We start from the raw sequence: 16,188 nt of genomic DNA on the forward strand, positions 1-16,188 counted from the left end.
GACCCCAGTGCTTTTCTGGGTGATGTAAGAAATTAAGAAAATAAAAGCCACTTCGTCTGCAGTTGAATGTTTTATTCATTATGAAGTTCAACCAGGAGATTTTAGCTTGAACATTCTTGCTTGCAATATTATTGCAGCGATATCACAGTGCACCATACAGAGCCATTGTGTCAGATAAAACTGGGAAAAGGGGTGATGTAAAAGACTAAAAGAAACAATAAATTGATATTTCAACGGCTTTACTCCAATATTCCCAGAACGCGTGGCCTAGGCACTTGGTGTACTGTCGCTGTGAAATGAAAGTAAGCATCACTGCCCCCGCTAGCCAACAACACAAGCTTAAGCTTTTATTTATTTTCCCGTCTTTGAATCAAACCATTTGTGCAAACGTTTTAGCCTGTGCAAAGATTATTAAAGTGCCCACGGGATTTAGTGCTAAAAAGTTGAACATACGTAAAATCCAGGGTCAGGTTGTTGGGTTTTTTTCCTTACAATTTGTCCAAGTAGTTGTCCAAAGCGGGGATACCCTCCTTGAGACCTTTGCGTTTTCTAATTTCTGCAACAACCAGGAAGGGTTTGCTGGTGGGGTCTTTGGGGTCCCCCTGGAGGATTTGCCAGTGGTCAAACACACACTGAGGAAAGGCCTGGCCTCCAGTGTTGCTGCGCAGGTCAGCAGTGAACCCTGTAGAAAATAACGTTTTAGCTACTAACAATACAAAAAAAAGTGTGGACAATTTCCTGACTGGGCATTTTTAACATGCCATTTTAGATACTAAATAGCTGTTCTTAATTCAAGACAGTTGTAATTTATATCAATTTAATAAAATATGCAATATCCATATAATAGAATTACATCTTGCTTTGTAACAGATCCACAACTGATGGCGATAAAACTGCCATAGGTCATAGGAAACAATGTCAATCCAATTAATATTAACAAAAAATACATTTGATAGAGAATAATTCTAGTTTTACATGCAGAAAACTGCAAAAGTAATTATAAATGAGTGGAACTTATTGTAGATGCGGACCTCCCGTACATTGAATTGAACGGTGTTTTTCCACCTTCATCAAATTGCTGGCACTTGCAACTTTCTTTGGACCCATCGCAGTTCATTTATCAGTGGCACTCAACAAAAAATGCACGGACAGTGAGTTAGCAACACGTAGGCGGCTTTGTTTGAGCACCTGATTTCGCAGAACGATACAGTCCAGGGTAAATGGACTACTTCATGTGCAATACTGTACAGAAGTGCAAACACGGAGGCAACATTTTTGCGAAAAGTTTCAACGGAAACCAAATTATACGGAAGATGGGGCGTACTAAAAACGACGTTGAGCTATCTGTACAAACAACTGTATGAGTTGCTGGTACAGGCATCATTCAAGCATGAATGAAGGCACTTAACAGACCTGCCAACCTTTAAGACATTTTGGCCAGCCACTTTGATATACATGTACATGTATATATTTTTAATCTTATAACTAAGACAACGCTATTATCGACATTTCAGTTGGTCCCAAATCAGATAAGGCATTCGCGGAGGTCGGCTGTTCACCCTCTGAGGGAATCGTATGCACACAGGAAATAAGGTTCTACAAGTTGACCAATCACGGCCTTCACGGTCCACAAGGTTAGAATTTTTTCAGAGTCGCATGTCATGCTACGCAGGGTTTGCAGGGAGGAGCTAGTGCTAGTGCTGGGAGTGGTGCCTCGACAAGAACATTATCCAGATTTCACAGCCTGCACTCTAAACTGAAACTAGGAAAATGCAACAAAATGCGCAGCATACAAGCGTATTCAAGGGTCAAAATGCGTGCCGAGAACAAATAACGCGTACGTGTTGGCAGGCCTGCACTAATACTGAAAGTCCCCCCTGCATTTGTCCTCAATCCACCCCCGCCCCGCTATTTGAGAAGCACTGCCATTTTAATGACTTTGCAGAACACCTACCAAAGGATTCGTTGACAGGCAGGTAGGCTTTCACCACAAACATGGGGGTCCCCATCACTTGAGATTCCTCAAACACATGACCTCGTTTCCTGTTCAGCACACCGTAAATCCCACCTACCACGGCTTCGGGACACTAGGTGTAAAAATGGGACAGACAATTTAGACAAGACAGACAGCTCCACATTGGGACCCCACATACCCCACGAAAGCAAGCAAATGTTTTTCTTTCCATACAACATGAATATTATGTCTAATACAGAGCAATGGAGTAATTGTGTTTGTGTGTATCTTTCTCAAGATGCCACTTTTTTTTACTTATGAGCTCCACAAATCCTACCTAGCAACAAGCCAAGCACATGTAAGACGTGTGATCTGGAAAAGAATAGTAGTTTTCCTGGTATCTAACCTACATTTAAAAAAATAAATAAATAAAACGGGCTCGAATGCCTCCCCAAAATGTAACCAAATAAGCTGCAAGTGTGCGTGAAGCATGCATACCTGTATCTCCACCAGGTACACCGGCTCCATGAGGCGAGGCTGAGCAGTGAGCTGGCATGCGTACAGAACCCTGCGGGCTGTGGGAATGATCTGTCCACCCCCACGATGGATGGCGTCGGCATGCAGTGTCACATCGTGGATGTCAAAACGGACCGCGCGCATGTTCTCCTCACACAGCGCACCCTGCACGAGGAGCACGACGACGCAATCCGCCATTTAAAAATCACAGTCGATAATCAAGAAATGAATTGTATGTGTGCTTTACCTCTTTAGTAGCCCACTGGAAACCAGCCACCACGCTGTCCTTAATCTCATTGAGGTACTGGACCCCCTTTGTCACATCTATGAGCAGGTTGGGCCCGCTGCCATCTGGACCGAAGCACCAGATCTTCCTGGCCTCGGCCACATCCCATTCATACTTCTCAGCCAGGTAACGCGCGCGAGCCTTGAGCTCTTGCCGAGCCGAGACATCACCCTTTTCGATATCCTCAGCGAGGCCTTCTGGGAAAGGACGGGACTTCATGAAGAGGCGGTTATGCTTGTTGGGGGACTTGGAGAGACACATCTGGTCTGATTCCTCTGTCACTGTCTCTCTGTAAGACACAACTGGGTCTGATTTCTGCAAAGAGAAAGAAAGTATGCTACGTTTTTGTCAACCTTCAACTTTTTTGATTTACTTGTTTGGCTTTGCAACCCTGACAGAGCTGTATCAATTTAAAAATATGTTTATTATTGTGGTTCTGTTTTTATATACAGTGGAAACTCCGTTTTCGTAGGATTTGTTTTTGAGGAAAATTATTGCTGAAAATAAGTCTCGGTTTTTGCCAAACATCATCAGTCGGGTAAAACTAACCTGCCTCACGACGGTCTAAACCCAGCTCACATTCCCCATTAGTGGGTGAACAATGGCTTCACAATCATAGGAAGAGCCAAAAAGTGCGCTTAACAAACTAGTATGTGAAATCGAGAGCCCAAACAAAGCATTCGCACGTTGGTGACTCAGTCTCTGTGAAGAATGGATAGTGGTTCTTTTAAAGTTGGGACACTATAGACAGACTTCGGCTAGGGATTCCTTTAATCATCTTTATTATGTGTGTGGGCGATTTATTTGTTCACAGAAAGCACACAGAACGATGAAAAACGCATAATTGTCTCCTTCTTTCCTCTATTTAGCACAGTGCGATGTACACCAATGGCATTCAAGAGCAGTGCATATTTCTGAGTGTTAGATGAATCTGCTTTTTTAAATTAGATACGGCTGCAAAAATTGTTGCAAGTTCCAGAACATTGACAAGGACGGTGAGAAACACTACTTCATTTAAGAAAGGTGTCATAGTAAAGTACAAAGGTCGCATCCGTTCCAACAGGATTGTAATGTCGCCAAGCCCTTGCTCGTGTGGGGTTTGATTTGGTTCTCTGTTTTTTGCATTTATCAGTGTGACCTTCATGTGTAAAGTGCCCTGAGATAACTGTTGTTGTGATATGCCGCTATATAAATAAACTGAGTTGAACTGAATTGAACTAATCTAACGGTAGGAACCGTTAACACAAGTTACAGGGGGAACAGTTTAAGGGAGACACATTACACATGGTGAGCTGGGCCCGTGTGTGTAATGATGATTGCACCTGCTGCTGAAGTTCAGTTCACGTGAGCAAGTATGCATCTCTAACCATGCACTCTTTAAAGTTAAGTTTGTAATGGACTAGGGGTTAGCATGTTGGCCACACAATCAAAGTCTGGAGATCGGGAAGACGGTTCTCCAGATTCTTGATTCTCCCTTCTCCCGATTCTGTGTGGAGTTTGCATGTTCTCCCCGTGCGTGCATGGGTTTTCTCTGGGTACTCCGGTTCCCACATTCCAAAAACATGCATGTTAGGTTAATTGGCGACTGTAAATGGTCCATAGGTATGAATGTGAGTGTGAATGGTTGTTTGTCTATATGTGCCCTGCCATTGGCTGGTGACCAGTCCAGGGTGTACCCCCGCCTGTCGCCCAAAGTCAGCTGGGATAGGCTCCTCGCGACCCGAATGAGGAGAAGCGGCATAGAAAATGGATGGATGGACTAAGTGTGTCTGTGTCCCTCCCAAACTCTCCTCCCTCCACTCATCACCGTGTTCACCAACAAGTCTTCAATAAAGGTAAAAGTGGTGTTAAATGTGTTACATTTCTATGTATTTGTGCATGCAAAACTAATTTTTATTATTAAAAATGTAACTATTTTTCATTATTATCTGTGAAATTTGTTTTAAGGTAATGCAGTGTCTGGAACAGATTAAATGGATTTACATTATTTCTATCTAAAAGAAAATTAGATTCTGTTTCGTAATGCAATGCAGTGCAATTGACTGCGTATTACCTGATCAGGTACATTTTGGGCAGTGTCAGGTTTAAACTGAGCATTATTATCTTCGAAAAGCATATTTTTTCATAGAAGGCACGTATTGGATCTCATTATATTGTACCTTCAGTGGAATGCAGGCATGGTCCTCCTCCAAGTCCTTGAGGCAGATCTCCAGGTGCAGCTCCCCTGCTCCAGCGATGATGTGCTCTCCCGATTCCTCAATGATGCACTGCACCATGGGGTCAGATTTGGCCAAGCGCTTCAGGCCCTCCACCAGCTTGGGGAGGTCAGCTGGGTTCTTGGCCTCTACGGCAACTCTAACGACAGGGCTGACGCTGAACTTCATCACCCTCATGTTGTGGGCCTGCAGAGGCAATTAACCAAATCACTGCTGGGTTTTAAGGTTTAAAAAAAATTACGATTTACTAATAGAATCAAGTGGTACTTGGTCATAAGTGGTGATGGTCCCTGTCTTCACCAGGAACTGGTCAACTCCAACAAGACCTACAATGTTACCACAGGGGACATCTTCAATAGGCTCCACATAGCGGCCCATCATCAGGATGGTCCTGGATGAGAACATAAAGCACATGTTGAGAAAAAGCATCACTTTCATTTCATTTTTGATAAATGTGCTCACCTTTGAATGGGTTTAATATAAAGATCTTCTTTCTTTCCAGGAGTGAAGTTTGGCCCCATGATGCGTACCTTCTGGCCGGTGGACACGCAGCCGGAAAACACACGGCCAAATGCATAAAAACGACCCTTGTCACTCGTCGGGACCATCTTCGAGATATACATCATGAGAGGACCTTTGGGGTCGCAGTTCTTAATGCCTGGGAAGATATAGTAAGCTGTCACTTTCTGTACATGCACTGTGAGGTGACTAGAAATGTACGACTCACCCATGGCGGCTTCATCATCTCCTGGCCCCTCGTAGAGCAGCTCACAGCGGTATTTCTGAGCAGTGACGGGTGAGGGCAGATGGATGGTGATCATCTGGAGCAGTGCCTCTCCAGCAGGCAGCCAGCGACGCATCACCGCCTTCAGCAGGGGCTTCCCCTCCTTCTCTTTGTCCTCCGAGTCCAACTTGATATCCAGCTTGTCAATGAGTTTGGCTGTCTCGTCCTTTTTGAAATTCATGATGGCGTCAAACACCTGATGGAGGAAACGCAGTTTGGATGTGAATCCTTTGCTGCTTTATTTGAATGAAGCTTTGAAGTGGCTCAAATATTTGCTTTTCACCTTGAAGATGGGGTCCAAAATAAACTGGCAAAAAGAGCGAGGATATTTCTGGCCATCAGGTCCGTTAGAAGTCTTAGTAAACTTGCCAGTTTTTGGATCAACATATCTGCAAGCAGCAAATGAATTCATGGTATAAATAGTAGGGAAGCTTGGGCGTGGCGCAAAATTCGTAGGGGCCAAAAATTTCAAAACATTTCAAATGTAGAAGTAGCACAGCAAACCCTACGAATAGCGAATAACTGTGAATAATGGCTATTTTTGCCACTCTATGGCCTATAATATGCCTCGCACACTTATTAAATGCATTTATTTGACATTGTAAAATGTATATGTATGCACCGGTAATGAATGATAATGAAAAATGATCAATTGGAGAACAGACTAGCAGTTCAAGATGATGCAGGTGTTCATCCAATGCCGCGTCTACATAAGCTTTGAGGCCACAGTGTAACAAAGTTGTCTGCTGCAGCCCAACAGGGTGCCACCATCTTACACCCACATCTTGTCATTACATACACATATGCTGTCCGTGTTATCTTTTATTATAACGTAATTTATGAATTATTACTTACTGAGGGTGAGTGAGATGGGTTTTCTGCAGAAAAAACGGCCTATATTCAGAGAGAAAAAGCATATCCATCCATTCATTTTCTTTAATTATCCTAATTAGGTCGCGGGGGTATGCTGGAGCCTATCCCAGCTGACTTTGGGCGAGAGGTGGGGCACACCCTGGACTGGTCGCCAGCCAATCACAGTGCACATATAGACAAACAACCATTCACACTCACAATCATACCTATGGACAATTTAGAGTCGCAAATTAACCTTTTTGTAATGTGGGAGAAAACCGGAATACCCGGAGAAAACCCACGCACGGGGAGAACATGCAAACTCCACACAGATGCCCAAGCAGAGATCCGAACCCCAGGTCTTCCCGATCTCCTGACTGTGTGGCCAACATCATGCTAACCACTCATCCACTGCGCGGCCCATTAGAAATATGTGTATATATAGAAAAAAGACTGAAAAAGATGATTATATGGGTCATCTTATATTCTTATACTTTGGGACTACAGGTTTATGCATGCAAACCAACAGGTGGTGCCAAGAAACTTCTCCACAACCGGTTCTTCCTGACATTCGAAAGAGGCCCAATTGAAAAAGGTGTCTCACAGGTGGGCAAAGTTAGCAAACAACAGAGGAGGAGTAATGATGTTATTTTTATTACTTTTTAGCCATGTACTATATTTATCTCGGGAGTGCTAGCTGTCTGCCAAGATGTTTTTTTTTCAATTCAGCTTTTCCCTGTCAGGGGTTGCCACAGTCAGTCAATCGCATGAATGGTTTTGGCTTAGTTTTTACACCGATGCTGCAACCTGACGCAACCCTCGGCGGGAATCAAACCCAGTGCTCTGCTATGAAAGGCAGAAGCGTGTATCATTATACCACTATGGATACCTGTCTGTCAGGTTAAGGTGGCACAAATATTTCACCCGCCGTCGGCGCTGGCAACCTATGTTACGCCACTGCATATTATTCAAATGTCATGTCATGTTTTATTAAAGGAAAAATACATGACTGATATTTCTTTCTTTCTTTTTTTTCATGTGAGCATGTTTTACCTGTCTCCCCACAGTTTCTTCATCATGTCTTCTACTTTCTTACACCTTTCTGCTGGACTCATCTGAGCCTCGCCTTTAGCAGCAAACTTGGCCACATACATCTCCGCAAACTGCTTCAATGTGAAAGCCCAGCCGTGTAAGCCAGACCCAAAGCCAACTGTACCTATAACAGGGTCGATCTGAGGATAAAAATACAGATCTTAATATAGATGAGCAATTTCTATAACATAAAGTATGACTGAGGTGTTAATGCTCTACCAAGATGTTGCCCATAGGACCTCCCTCGTCCTCGCCATAAGTGGAAATAATGACGTTGACGTTCTCCACGATACGCTGGAAGGTGCGGAAGAGTTCATCTGGCTGCAGCTGTAGTTCAAGCAAGGCCCGGTCCATCTTGTTCATCATCAGAACCGGCTTGATGCGCTCAGCGATGGCCTGCCGTAGGACAGTCTCGGTCTGCACACATACCCCTGCAAGAGGAAACGACAGGTCAGCCTAACTGGAGAACATCAATGTGCGAAGGAGAAAGCAGCGTTTTAGGAAGACTAACTACCAGAGACGCAGTCCACCACCACCAAGGCTCCGTCGGTCACCCTGAGGGCTGCCGTGACCTCAGAGGAGAAATCAACATGACCGGGAGAATCGATGAGGTTGATGAGGAAGCCGTTTCCGTCTTTGCATTGTTTGATGAAGGCCAAGTCTTTCTCGCCGAGTTCATAGTACATGGAGATAGCCCTTTAACAACAGCAATATTGGACTTGTAACCATTTAAGGCAGAAACAAGTGGACAATTTACGTCAGTCAGCAGAGCAGCCAGTGGCTAAAAATGCATGTTCAAAATACAATAGGTAGGTTAGCAGAAGATTTACTGATGAGGGGTATTGAGGGCAGAGGGAAGTGGACATACTTATTGCAGACTTATTGTGAGCAGATGGGTGGGAATTTAGCATCCTGATAGCCTGGTGGGTGAAGCTGTCAGATTTGTAATAGCTGATTTTTTGATGCAGCTCTTATATTGGGTCACATTAGATGCAAGTATCCCCAATGCAGTGTCACTCTGGCCTGATGCCTTAATTTTCCTCATTTAATAGAGTTTATATGTATTGAGTCTCCAGAATTAATCTGCTGCATCCGTGGACTCTTAAAGGAAGAACATTAATCTGTGACTATAATCAACGTTACCAGGAAGTACAACTCCGATTTCTTGTATTGTATTTACGTTACTATGACCTGGAAGAACATACGTTGATTTGATGGTGATGCAACGCTCCTGCTCATCTTTGCGCGTGTCTGTGAAACGAGTCTCTCCAGCACGGGAGGAGGCAATGATGCCCGCCTTGGACACCAGCGAGTCCGTCAGCGTGGATTTGCCGTGATCCACGTGAGCAATCACAGACATGTTCCTGATGTTGGACTTCTTGTCCATGATGGTTCGGATCTGATCCACAGTGAAGTTAACCTGGTTGGGTGGAGACACAGCCTTATATTTACTACAAGTAGAGGTGCACCTGAACCCATGATCCCTTAATCCATGTCCACTAGGTCTGCAACCGTTCCAAGTGGAGTTATAAAAAGAAAGTCATTTTGAAACTGAATCTATCAGGCTGGCGAGAAGTACTGAGCCAAACATTCTCCATTCACATACTAGCTTCAGGCAACTGCTTCCTCAACAATAATAAGGTATTACTTAAACCAGAATGGGCTATACCAGGGGTTTTCAAAGTGTGAAGTGGACCTCCCCTTGGAGGTGCAGCAGCTTGAGTAAAAGAAAGAAAAAATAACTTCAGTTATCCTGCAACAAAAATATAAACGCAACACTTTTGTTTTTGCTCCCATTTTTTCGTGAGCTGAACTCACTGATCAAAACTTTTTCTATCTACACAAAAGGTCTTGTTCTCTCAAATGTTGCTCACAAATCTGTCTAAATGTGTGTCAAAGAACCATCGTCAGTCATGATTCATAATCTATCCACCTCACAGGTGTGGCATATCAAAATGCTGATGAGACGGCATGATTAGCATCGAAATGTGCAGTTTAAGGATAAGCGGCATAGAAAATGGATGGATGGAATGTGCAGCTTAGTGTGCAGTTTAACTGTATTGTGGAGGTCCGGGAGGGTCCAAAAACCAGTCAGTATCTGCTGTGACCACAATTTGCCTCAAATACCGTGTACGTTGATCCAGAGCATCCCAAACATGCTCACTATCTTCGAAATGCAATCAATAAAATGCACGTTTGTTGTTCATACCATACGCGCCAGCCCATACCAGAACCCCACTGCCACCATGGGTCACCCCATCCACAACACAGGTTCATTTTACTGTAATGATGACATTTTAAATGTACAGAGATACTGTGACGAGAGCCCAAGGCCCATTGCTGTGTCATTCATCCACAAGCATCATCTCATGCTGCAACATGACAATGCACGGCCCCATGCTGCAAGGACCTGTACACAATTCATGGAAGCTGAAAACATCCCAGTACTTGCCCAGCGTACTTCAACCAAAATGTTACCCACTGAACATATTTGGGATGCTCTGGATCGGTATTTGAGGGAAATGGTGGTCACACCAGATTAGGGTTGGGTGATAATTTTTATATAGCGTTAGAAATTCTTCCAATGAAAAGACAATGACTTATATAGTGCTCTATGAAATCCGTTTTATTTTTCCCAAATTCCATTTTTTTTCTCCAAATTCCGTTTTTCCATTTTAAATTTTTAGTATTCGGTTTTTTACATTTTACAAAATCTTCAACCAACTGCAATTCCCATGCTTGTGATTAAGGTAGGTGCAATTCCAGCTACATCCATCCATCCATCCATACCGCTTCTCCTCACTAGGGTCGCGGGGGCATGCTGGAGCCTATCCCAGCTGACTTCGGGCGACAGGCGAGGTCTCCACATATAGACAAACAACCATTCACCCTCACATTCATACCTATGGACTATTTAGAGTCACCAATTAACCTAACATGCATGTTTTTGGACGCAAACTGCACACAGAAATGCCCAAGGGAGAATCAAACCCACGTCTTCCTGATCTCCAGACTGTTACTGTGTTGGCCAACATGCTAACCACTAGACCACCGTGCGGCCATTCCAACTGCATATGTAAGATATTTTTTATGACACGCTTATTTTATTATTTTATTTACATGGCGCAAATGGCACTCTTATTTTGAAGGCCGGAAGTGTGTTCTTGTGATCCGTGTGTGTTGAGAAAGTCTTTTTATGGTTAAGACAAGCTGGGTGCAAAAATAAACGTGCTTCTCATCTTTTTTCACTCCAAACCTGCGCGTCGTCATTGGGCATTGTAAAACGCTCCTCACATAAAGCGATAAAACACAACGCGGTAAGAGGAGGTTCCGCCAACTTTTGCCGGTGTTTATCGCCATTTCAACATGTTTAGGTCGGGAGGGGGCTGTTTAGTGTTTGTAATGACATTCTGCCACGATTGCGCCATCCACCGGGGAAATACTCCCCCACACAAATGGTCCTTCTCCTCACGATGACAACATTCATTCACATTATGTGTCAATGTGTCAACTTCCGTGAGATTCCACATTAAACTGTAAATTTAATTTTTATTGGCCAGTTCCTCAATTCTGTCCGTGATTCCGTTAACGTGGAAATCATAGGGCCCTACTTATACCGGGATAAATCATCATTTATGATCATTTAAATCATCATTTCCAATGGAAAAAAGCAGAGTTGATGACATGTTTTTCCTGTGACAGCGCCACGGAATGGTCCAGTAGTGGCGAAGTAAGCAGAGCAAACAACAAAAGAGAAAAAAATTAGCATGGCTGAAGGCGGAGGAGAAGCGGAGACTATAGATGAAGAAATTGTTGCAAAACGGGAGGGTACGTCTGTAATGTGGACGTGGTTTGCTTTCGACATCTGTCGTACAGACATGTGGAGTAGCTGAGCGACTCAACAATATATTAGCCTCACATGACCAGCGACTGGACTTTGAAGTCGTCCTGTCTCCAAACAAGTTTTTTTCCGGAGGAACACACAGGTGAAAACATCGCAAGCGAGTTGAAGGAGTTTCTCCAGGAATGAGACTTAGATGAGAAGAAACAAGTGGGGTGTGACGCTTCACGTGGCTGTACTGAACCGTTTCGGTTCTGCATGTTCGGCTCGGTCCACTTGCGTACCATTTCAATTATATTTTATGCTATTTTTCGCATTCAATTTCTTACTAGAGTGATTTACGCGCTTCTCACGGGACTAAAGTCCTGGGAGAGTTTCCACATGGACGCCCCAAAGTGACGGACACTAATGACTGTGGGGGAGGAAGCTAGTAGCTCGCGGGCGTGACAAATGGCATCATGGCAAATGCAAGCGAGAAGCCTGAGCTGGAAGACCCTCCAATCTCACTACGGTCTCCTGTTTGGGAACACTTTGACTTCCCTGCTAAAATTACGGATGGACAAAGGCAAGTAGATAAATCCAAAGTTGTGTGTCAACATTGTTCCACGAATTACATTTTTTGGCAGTACAATGCTACAGCTATTCACGTAAGAAGCGATTACGATTAAGCGATTTTGGATATTATCAAGAAAACTACGGAAGATGCTAGATATCAGCTCTTAAATTAAACTCTAATTAAACTGTATTTGTTATCATCATTATATTTGTCCAAACAAACGTACCTTTAGTTGTAGCAGGCATTACAATGGATCAATAAACTGAAGAAACAAGGGTGGTCTAATCATTTTTTCCATGACTCTATACGAGTAAAGTTGTTGAACCTCGCTACGAAATACCATCACGTCTTCACTTTAGCCAGAAAGCCAGAAAGTTATACCAGCACCTTATGAAAAAGCTAAAAGTGATGTCGTCAACGAGCTACCACATGTGTCCGCTATTTCACTTACGACAGATGGTTGGACTTCACACGCAACAGAGAGCTATTTAACTGTAACTGTCCAGTACATTTCGTCACAATGTTTAAACAATTGTTTAAAAACAACAGTTTATTTTATTATTATTTTTCTATTTAAAAAAAAACTCAGGCAGTCTAATTTATTTGAAATATCACCCAAACGGGTCGCTTTTATTTATTCCAAAAAAGTTCTGTTTGCATTTTTTTTTTAAATAAAAGCATTTTAAAACATTTTTTTCTGGCTTTTTTGTACCAAATATTAACCAAACTGAGCACTTCAAGACAGAAATTACATTTTAGTGTACCGTTACACCCCTAGTAACTACTGACAGTGAATCTAATGTTGTGAAAGCAGCTGCCCTGAAGAACTGGACTAGACTGGCTTGCTTTGGACACTCTCTACACCAGTGGTCTCAAACTCAGTTTCACTCGGGGCCACTGGAGGTAGAGTCTGGGTGAGGCTGGGCCGCATCAAGTATTGGGAGTAGGGCTCGGAATCTCAGGGAACCTCACGATACGATACAATTCACAATACACGGCTCACAATAACGCTAAAGGGCCACCCCTCCCCCGGTCCATGTGATAACACCACTGTTAGTTCAGTGTTGGTGTTTACTTGCCCCTGTAAGTATGGAAGTAACACTGAGCTTGCCCGGATGTTGCGGGCTGCAGTTACACTACTCTTTGATGTCCTCTCGCGGGCCGCAAGATACGATTTGGTAGGCCGCAAATGGCCCGCGGGGCGCGAGTTTGAGACCCCTGCTCTACACAGTGCCATTGGTAAGCTTAATTTTAATGTAATTATTTTTAATTATATGGGTTTAGGTTTGGAGTTTTTTATCCAAGACTCCGCTGAATTTAATTGTTAATTTTTTTGTCATATCGTGATACATCCCAAAAATATTGTGATACATGCTAACTTCCAGACCGCCCAAGCCTATACTGACTGTTACCCCCACCCCACCCCCGCGCCCCATACCCCTATTGTGTACATAGAAAAAGTTTTACATCTTTGAGTTCAGCTCATGAAAAATGGGAGCAAAATACAATAGTGTTGCGTTTACACTTTTGTTGAGTGTATATGGTCCACATTTTAAATGTTTTTTTACATGTCCCCACCCTCAATGGCTAAGCACCAGACCTGGGGCAACAGAGCCTTTAGTTTCACTGTCCCCTCCCTCGGCAACTCCCTCACCGCACCCGCCCGTAATTGCACTGACCTGTTCACCTTTAATACTCATGCTAAAACCCATCTCTTCAAACTTGCTTATCATGTTTAATCCCATTTTTTGCTTAGTTATTGTCATTTTAACTGTATATGTCCTGTTTTATTGCTTTATTGTACATTGAATTGATTGCATTGCTTGCCCTACTGTAAAGTGCCTTTGAGATTTGAATATGTATTATTATTTATTGTTATTATTATGTCTATTGCTGTCGCTGTGATTGTTGTTACCATGCTGTTGTGTCTAAATCCATCCATTTTACCTTCAACATAGATGAAGTTAGTTTATCAGGTTTAAAAATGTTTTTTTTTATTTTCTCAAGCTGCTGCACATCCCCTGAAGCCATCACACTCTGGCCAACCACCACATATAACATTGTAATGATGCAGCTGTCGTCTATTCAACCAAATAATAAACATATACGTGACAGGAATGCTTCTTTGCATTGGCACAGATAGCGTGGGTGTAACTAAAGTTGTGGCCAACTTATGAGGAGAAAACATACAATCATTACATGTGTAATTTGTTCAACACATTGTCTTCATTTAGCCCGGCTGCTGTGTATTTACTGGCACTTTCCTCCTCACAATTAAAACATAATATAAAATGCGCAGTAGCTGCTACTTCCTGAATTTATGCAAGCGTCTATTTTGATTACATGACGCATTTTGTTAAGGGACGCGATGTTAGGGTTCGGTTTAGTAACATGTTTATTAAACACGCCATGATGCTGAGATATACAGTACATACAGGATATAAAAATGCTTTGCTATGGACGTTAGTGCTGAAGGTAGGCCCAGTGAGCAGCCTTCAGCGCTCTTTTTTTAATCAGCTGTCAATGTTGTATCACACACACATATCTAAGCACATAACACCACAAAGCATTGGCATCCATGTCACAAACGCACATTCACACACCCTGACAGGCTCTTTAGCGGCTTGTTGCGTCTTACCCATGAAAACGTTACGGTTATTTCGGTACAGCGATTGACAAGATTCATCGATACGCGCTAAGACAACAACACAACTCGACACAGACTCACCATTTTGCCTACAGGTGGTGTGTGTTCCTAATATTATTGCTGCAAAACGCCGCCGGTGATGACAGGCAGCCAGCCGCGGTGGTGCGTGCAGAGACGCTGCAGCTTTTTCAGCCAGGCTGCGGTACAGTGGTAACTGCGAGGCGCTGCAGTGCCACGGTGGAGCAGCAGGGGGTGCTGCTCTGCAGATTTGTGTGTTAATGGGCGTGTCGTGTACGTTGTGGGACTCACTCCCCCTTTCTTTTAGGATTTCATGACAATAAGAGCTACTTTGACAAAGTGAAAGGAGAGGAGACCTACTTGTATTAATATGACTGGCAACATTTAATTATACTTTTATTTTACTTCCACTCAAATAGTTCATTTCTGCTATATTTGTGGGCAGTTTACCCTCTCATCCCAAAAGCGTAGTATAACGCTAACACATAAAAAGATATATCAACTTTATTTCGGTTGTAAAGTAGGGGATTGGGACAAGAGTTGGGCTCCACGTTATTGTTGTAACACATGCTATACTAATCTCCATCAGTGGCTGGTTTGGAGATAGCCAAAAGACCATGGCGGCAATTATATCTGTATGGTTCCTCCTATTGCCAAAGGAATATCAAGAAAGAAGAAATGTCAGCTTTGCTTCCTGTACCTCTGTTCCAGAAACAGTGGATGACAGCTTCCTTCCTTCAGAGATGATACCTTTGATTCCCTTCTGCGTGGAAAGGATATGTAGGCTTAGCAATCATTTCAAGCAATGGCAGCAAAGTTTCTAGGGAACAGTTATGCTGAGAACTATGAGAAACTGGTAGCAGTTTCCTGAAATTTGACAAGCTACTAGGTTGTAATATGTCACTGAAGATACATTTTCTACCTTCCTATTAGGATTTCTTCCCACTGAACTGCACTGGGAATGGGGAACGGTTTCATCAGGACGTTGCAGTTGCAGCTACGGAGAAACGCTATCATGGTAAATTGAAACCCTCGATCTTTGCTGTTGGGGCCTGACAAGAGACCAGTGGTGTGCAGTCAGGGCCAGTAAACACTATCAGACGCAGTGACTTACATTTAAAACTTAACTTCTAGCATTTCTTCCATGAAATTGTATTCATTAATTCCCAACAGTCTATTATCCTCACAGTGGCGTGTCTCTTGGCTGTGCTGCTTCCAGTACGTGCGGCTGTACGTAGTACATCCCACCCTCTTCCTGCTCAGCCATGACTGCTAATTGTCGATAGCTTCTCTGAGACTGTATGTGTATGTGCGCACACACTACGAGCATGTGCCTGTGCACGAGCCACGAGTGAGGGACAGCCAAGAATGCCACTCCCCCTTTTTGGGACAACTGACAAAACTCATTTTAACTTGTAACTGTGAA

At 43.3% G+C, this 16,188-nt stretch overlaps 1 protein-coding gene across 1 annotated transcript; it reads right to left on the reverse strand.

Annotated features, from left to right (window-relative positions):
* Positions 1–55: 55 nt before the first annotated feature.
* On the reverse strand, positions 56–14,966 carry LOC129177118 (elongation factor 2). The gene is made up of 14 exons (XM_054767899.1): positions 14,826–14,966; positions 8,906–9,120; positions 8,215–8,396; positions 7,920–8,131; positions 7,662–7,840; positions 6,040–6,145; positions 5,700–5,952; positions 5,435–5,630; positions 5,240–5,363; positions 4,916–5,158; positions 2,718–3,071; positions 2,453–2,635; positions 1,955–2,087; positions 56–682 (listed from the first exon to the last, which is right to left on the reverse strand). The coding sequence occupies exons 1-14, from the start codon at positions 14,826–14,828 to the stop codon at positions 489–491; spliced, it is 2,577 nt and encodes an 858-aa protein (XP_054623874.1). The 5' UTR covers positions 14,829–14,966; the 3' UTR covers positions 56–488.
* Positions 14,967–16,188: the final 1,222 nt, after the last annotated feature.

Source organism: Dunckerocampus dactyliophorus, chromosome 2, assembly GCF_027744805.1.
Source record: "Dunckerocampus dactyliophorus isolate RoL2022-P2 chromosome 2, RoL_Ddac_1.1, whole genome shotgun sequence".
NCBI classification, from domain to species: domain Eukaryota; kingdom Metazoa; phylum Chordata; class Actinopteri; order Syngnathiformes; family Syngnathidae; genus Dunckerocampus; species Dunckerocampus dactyliophorus.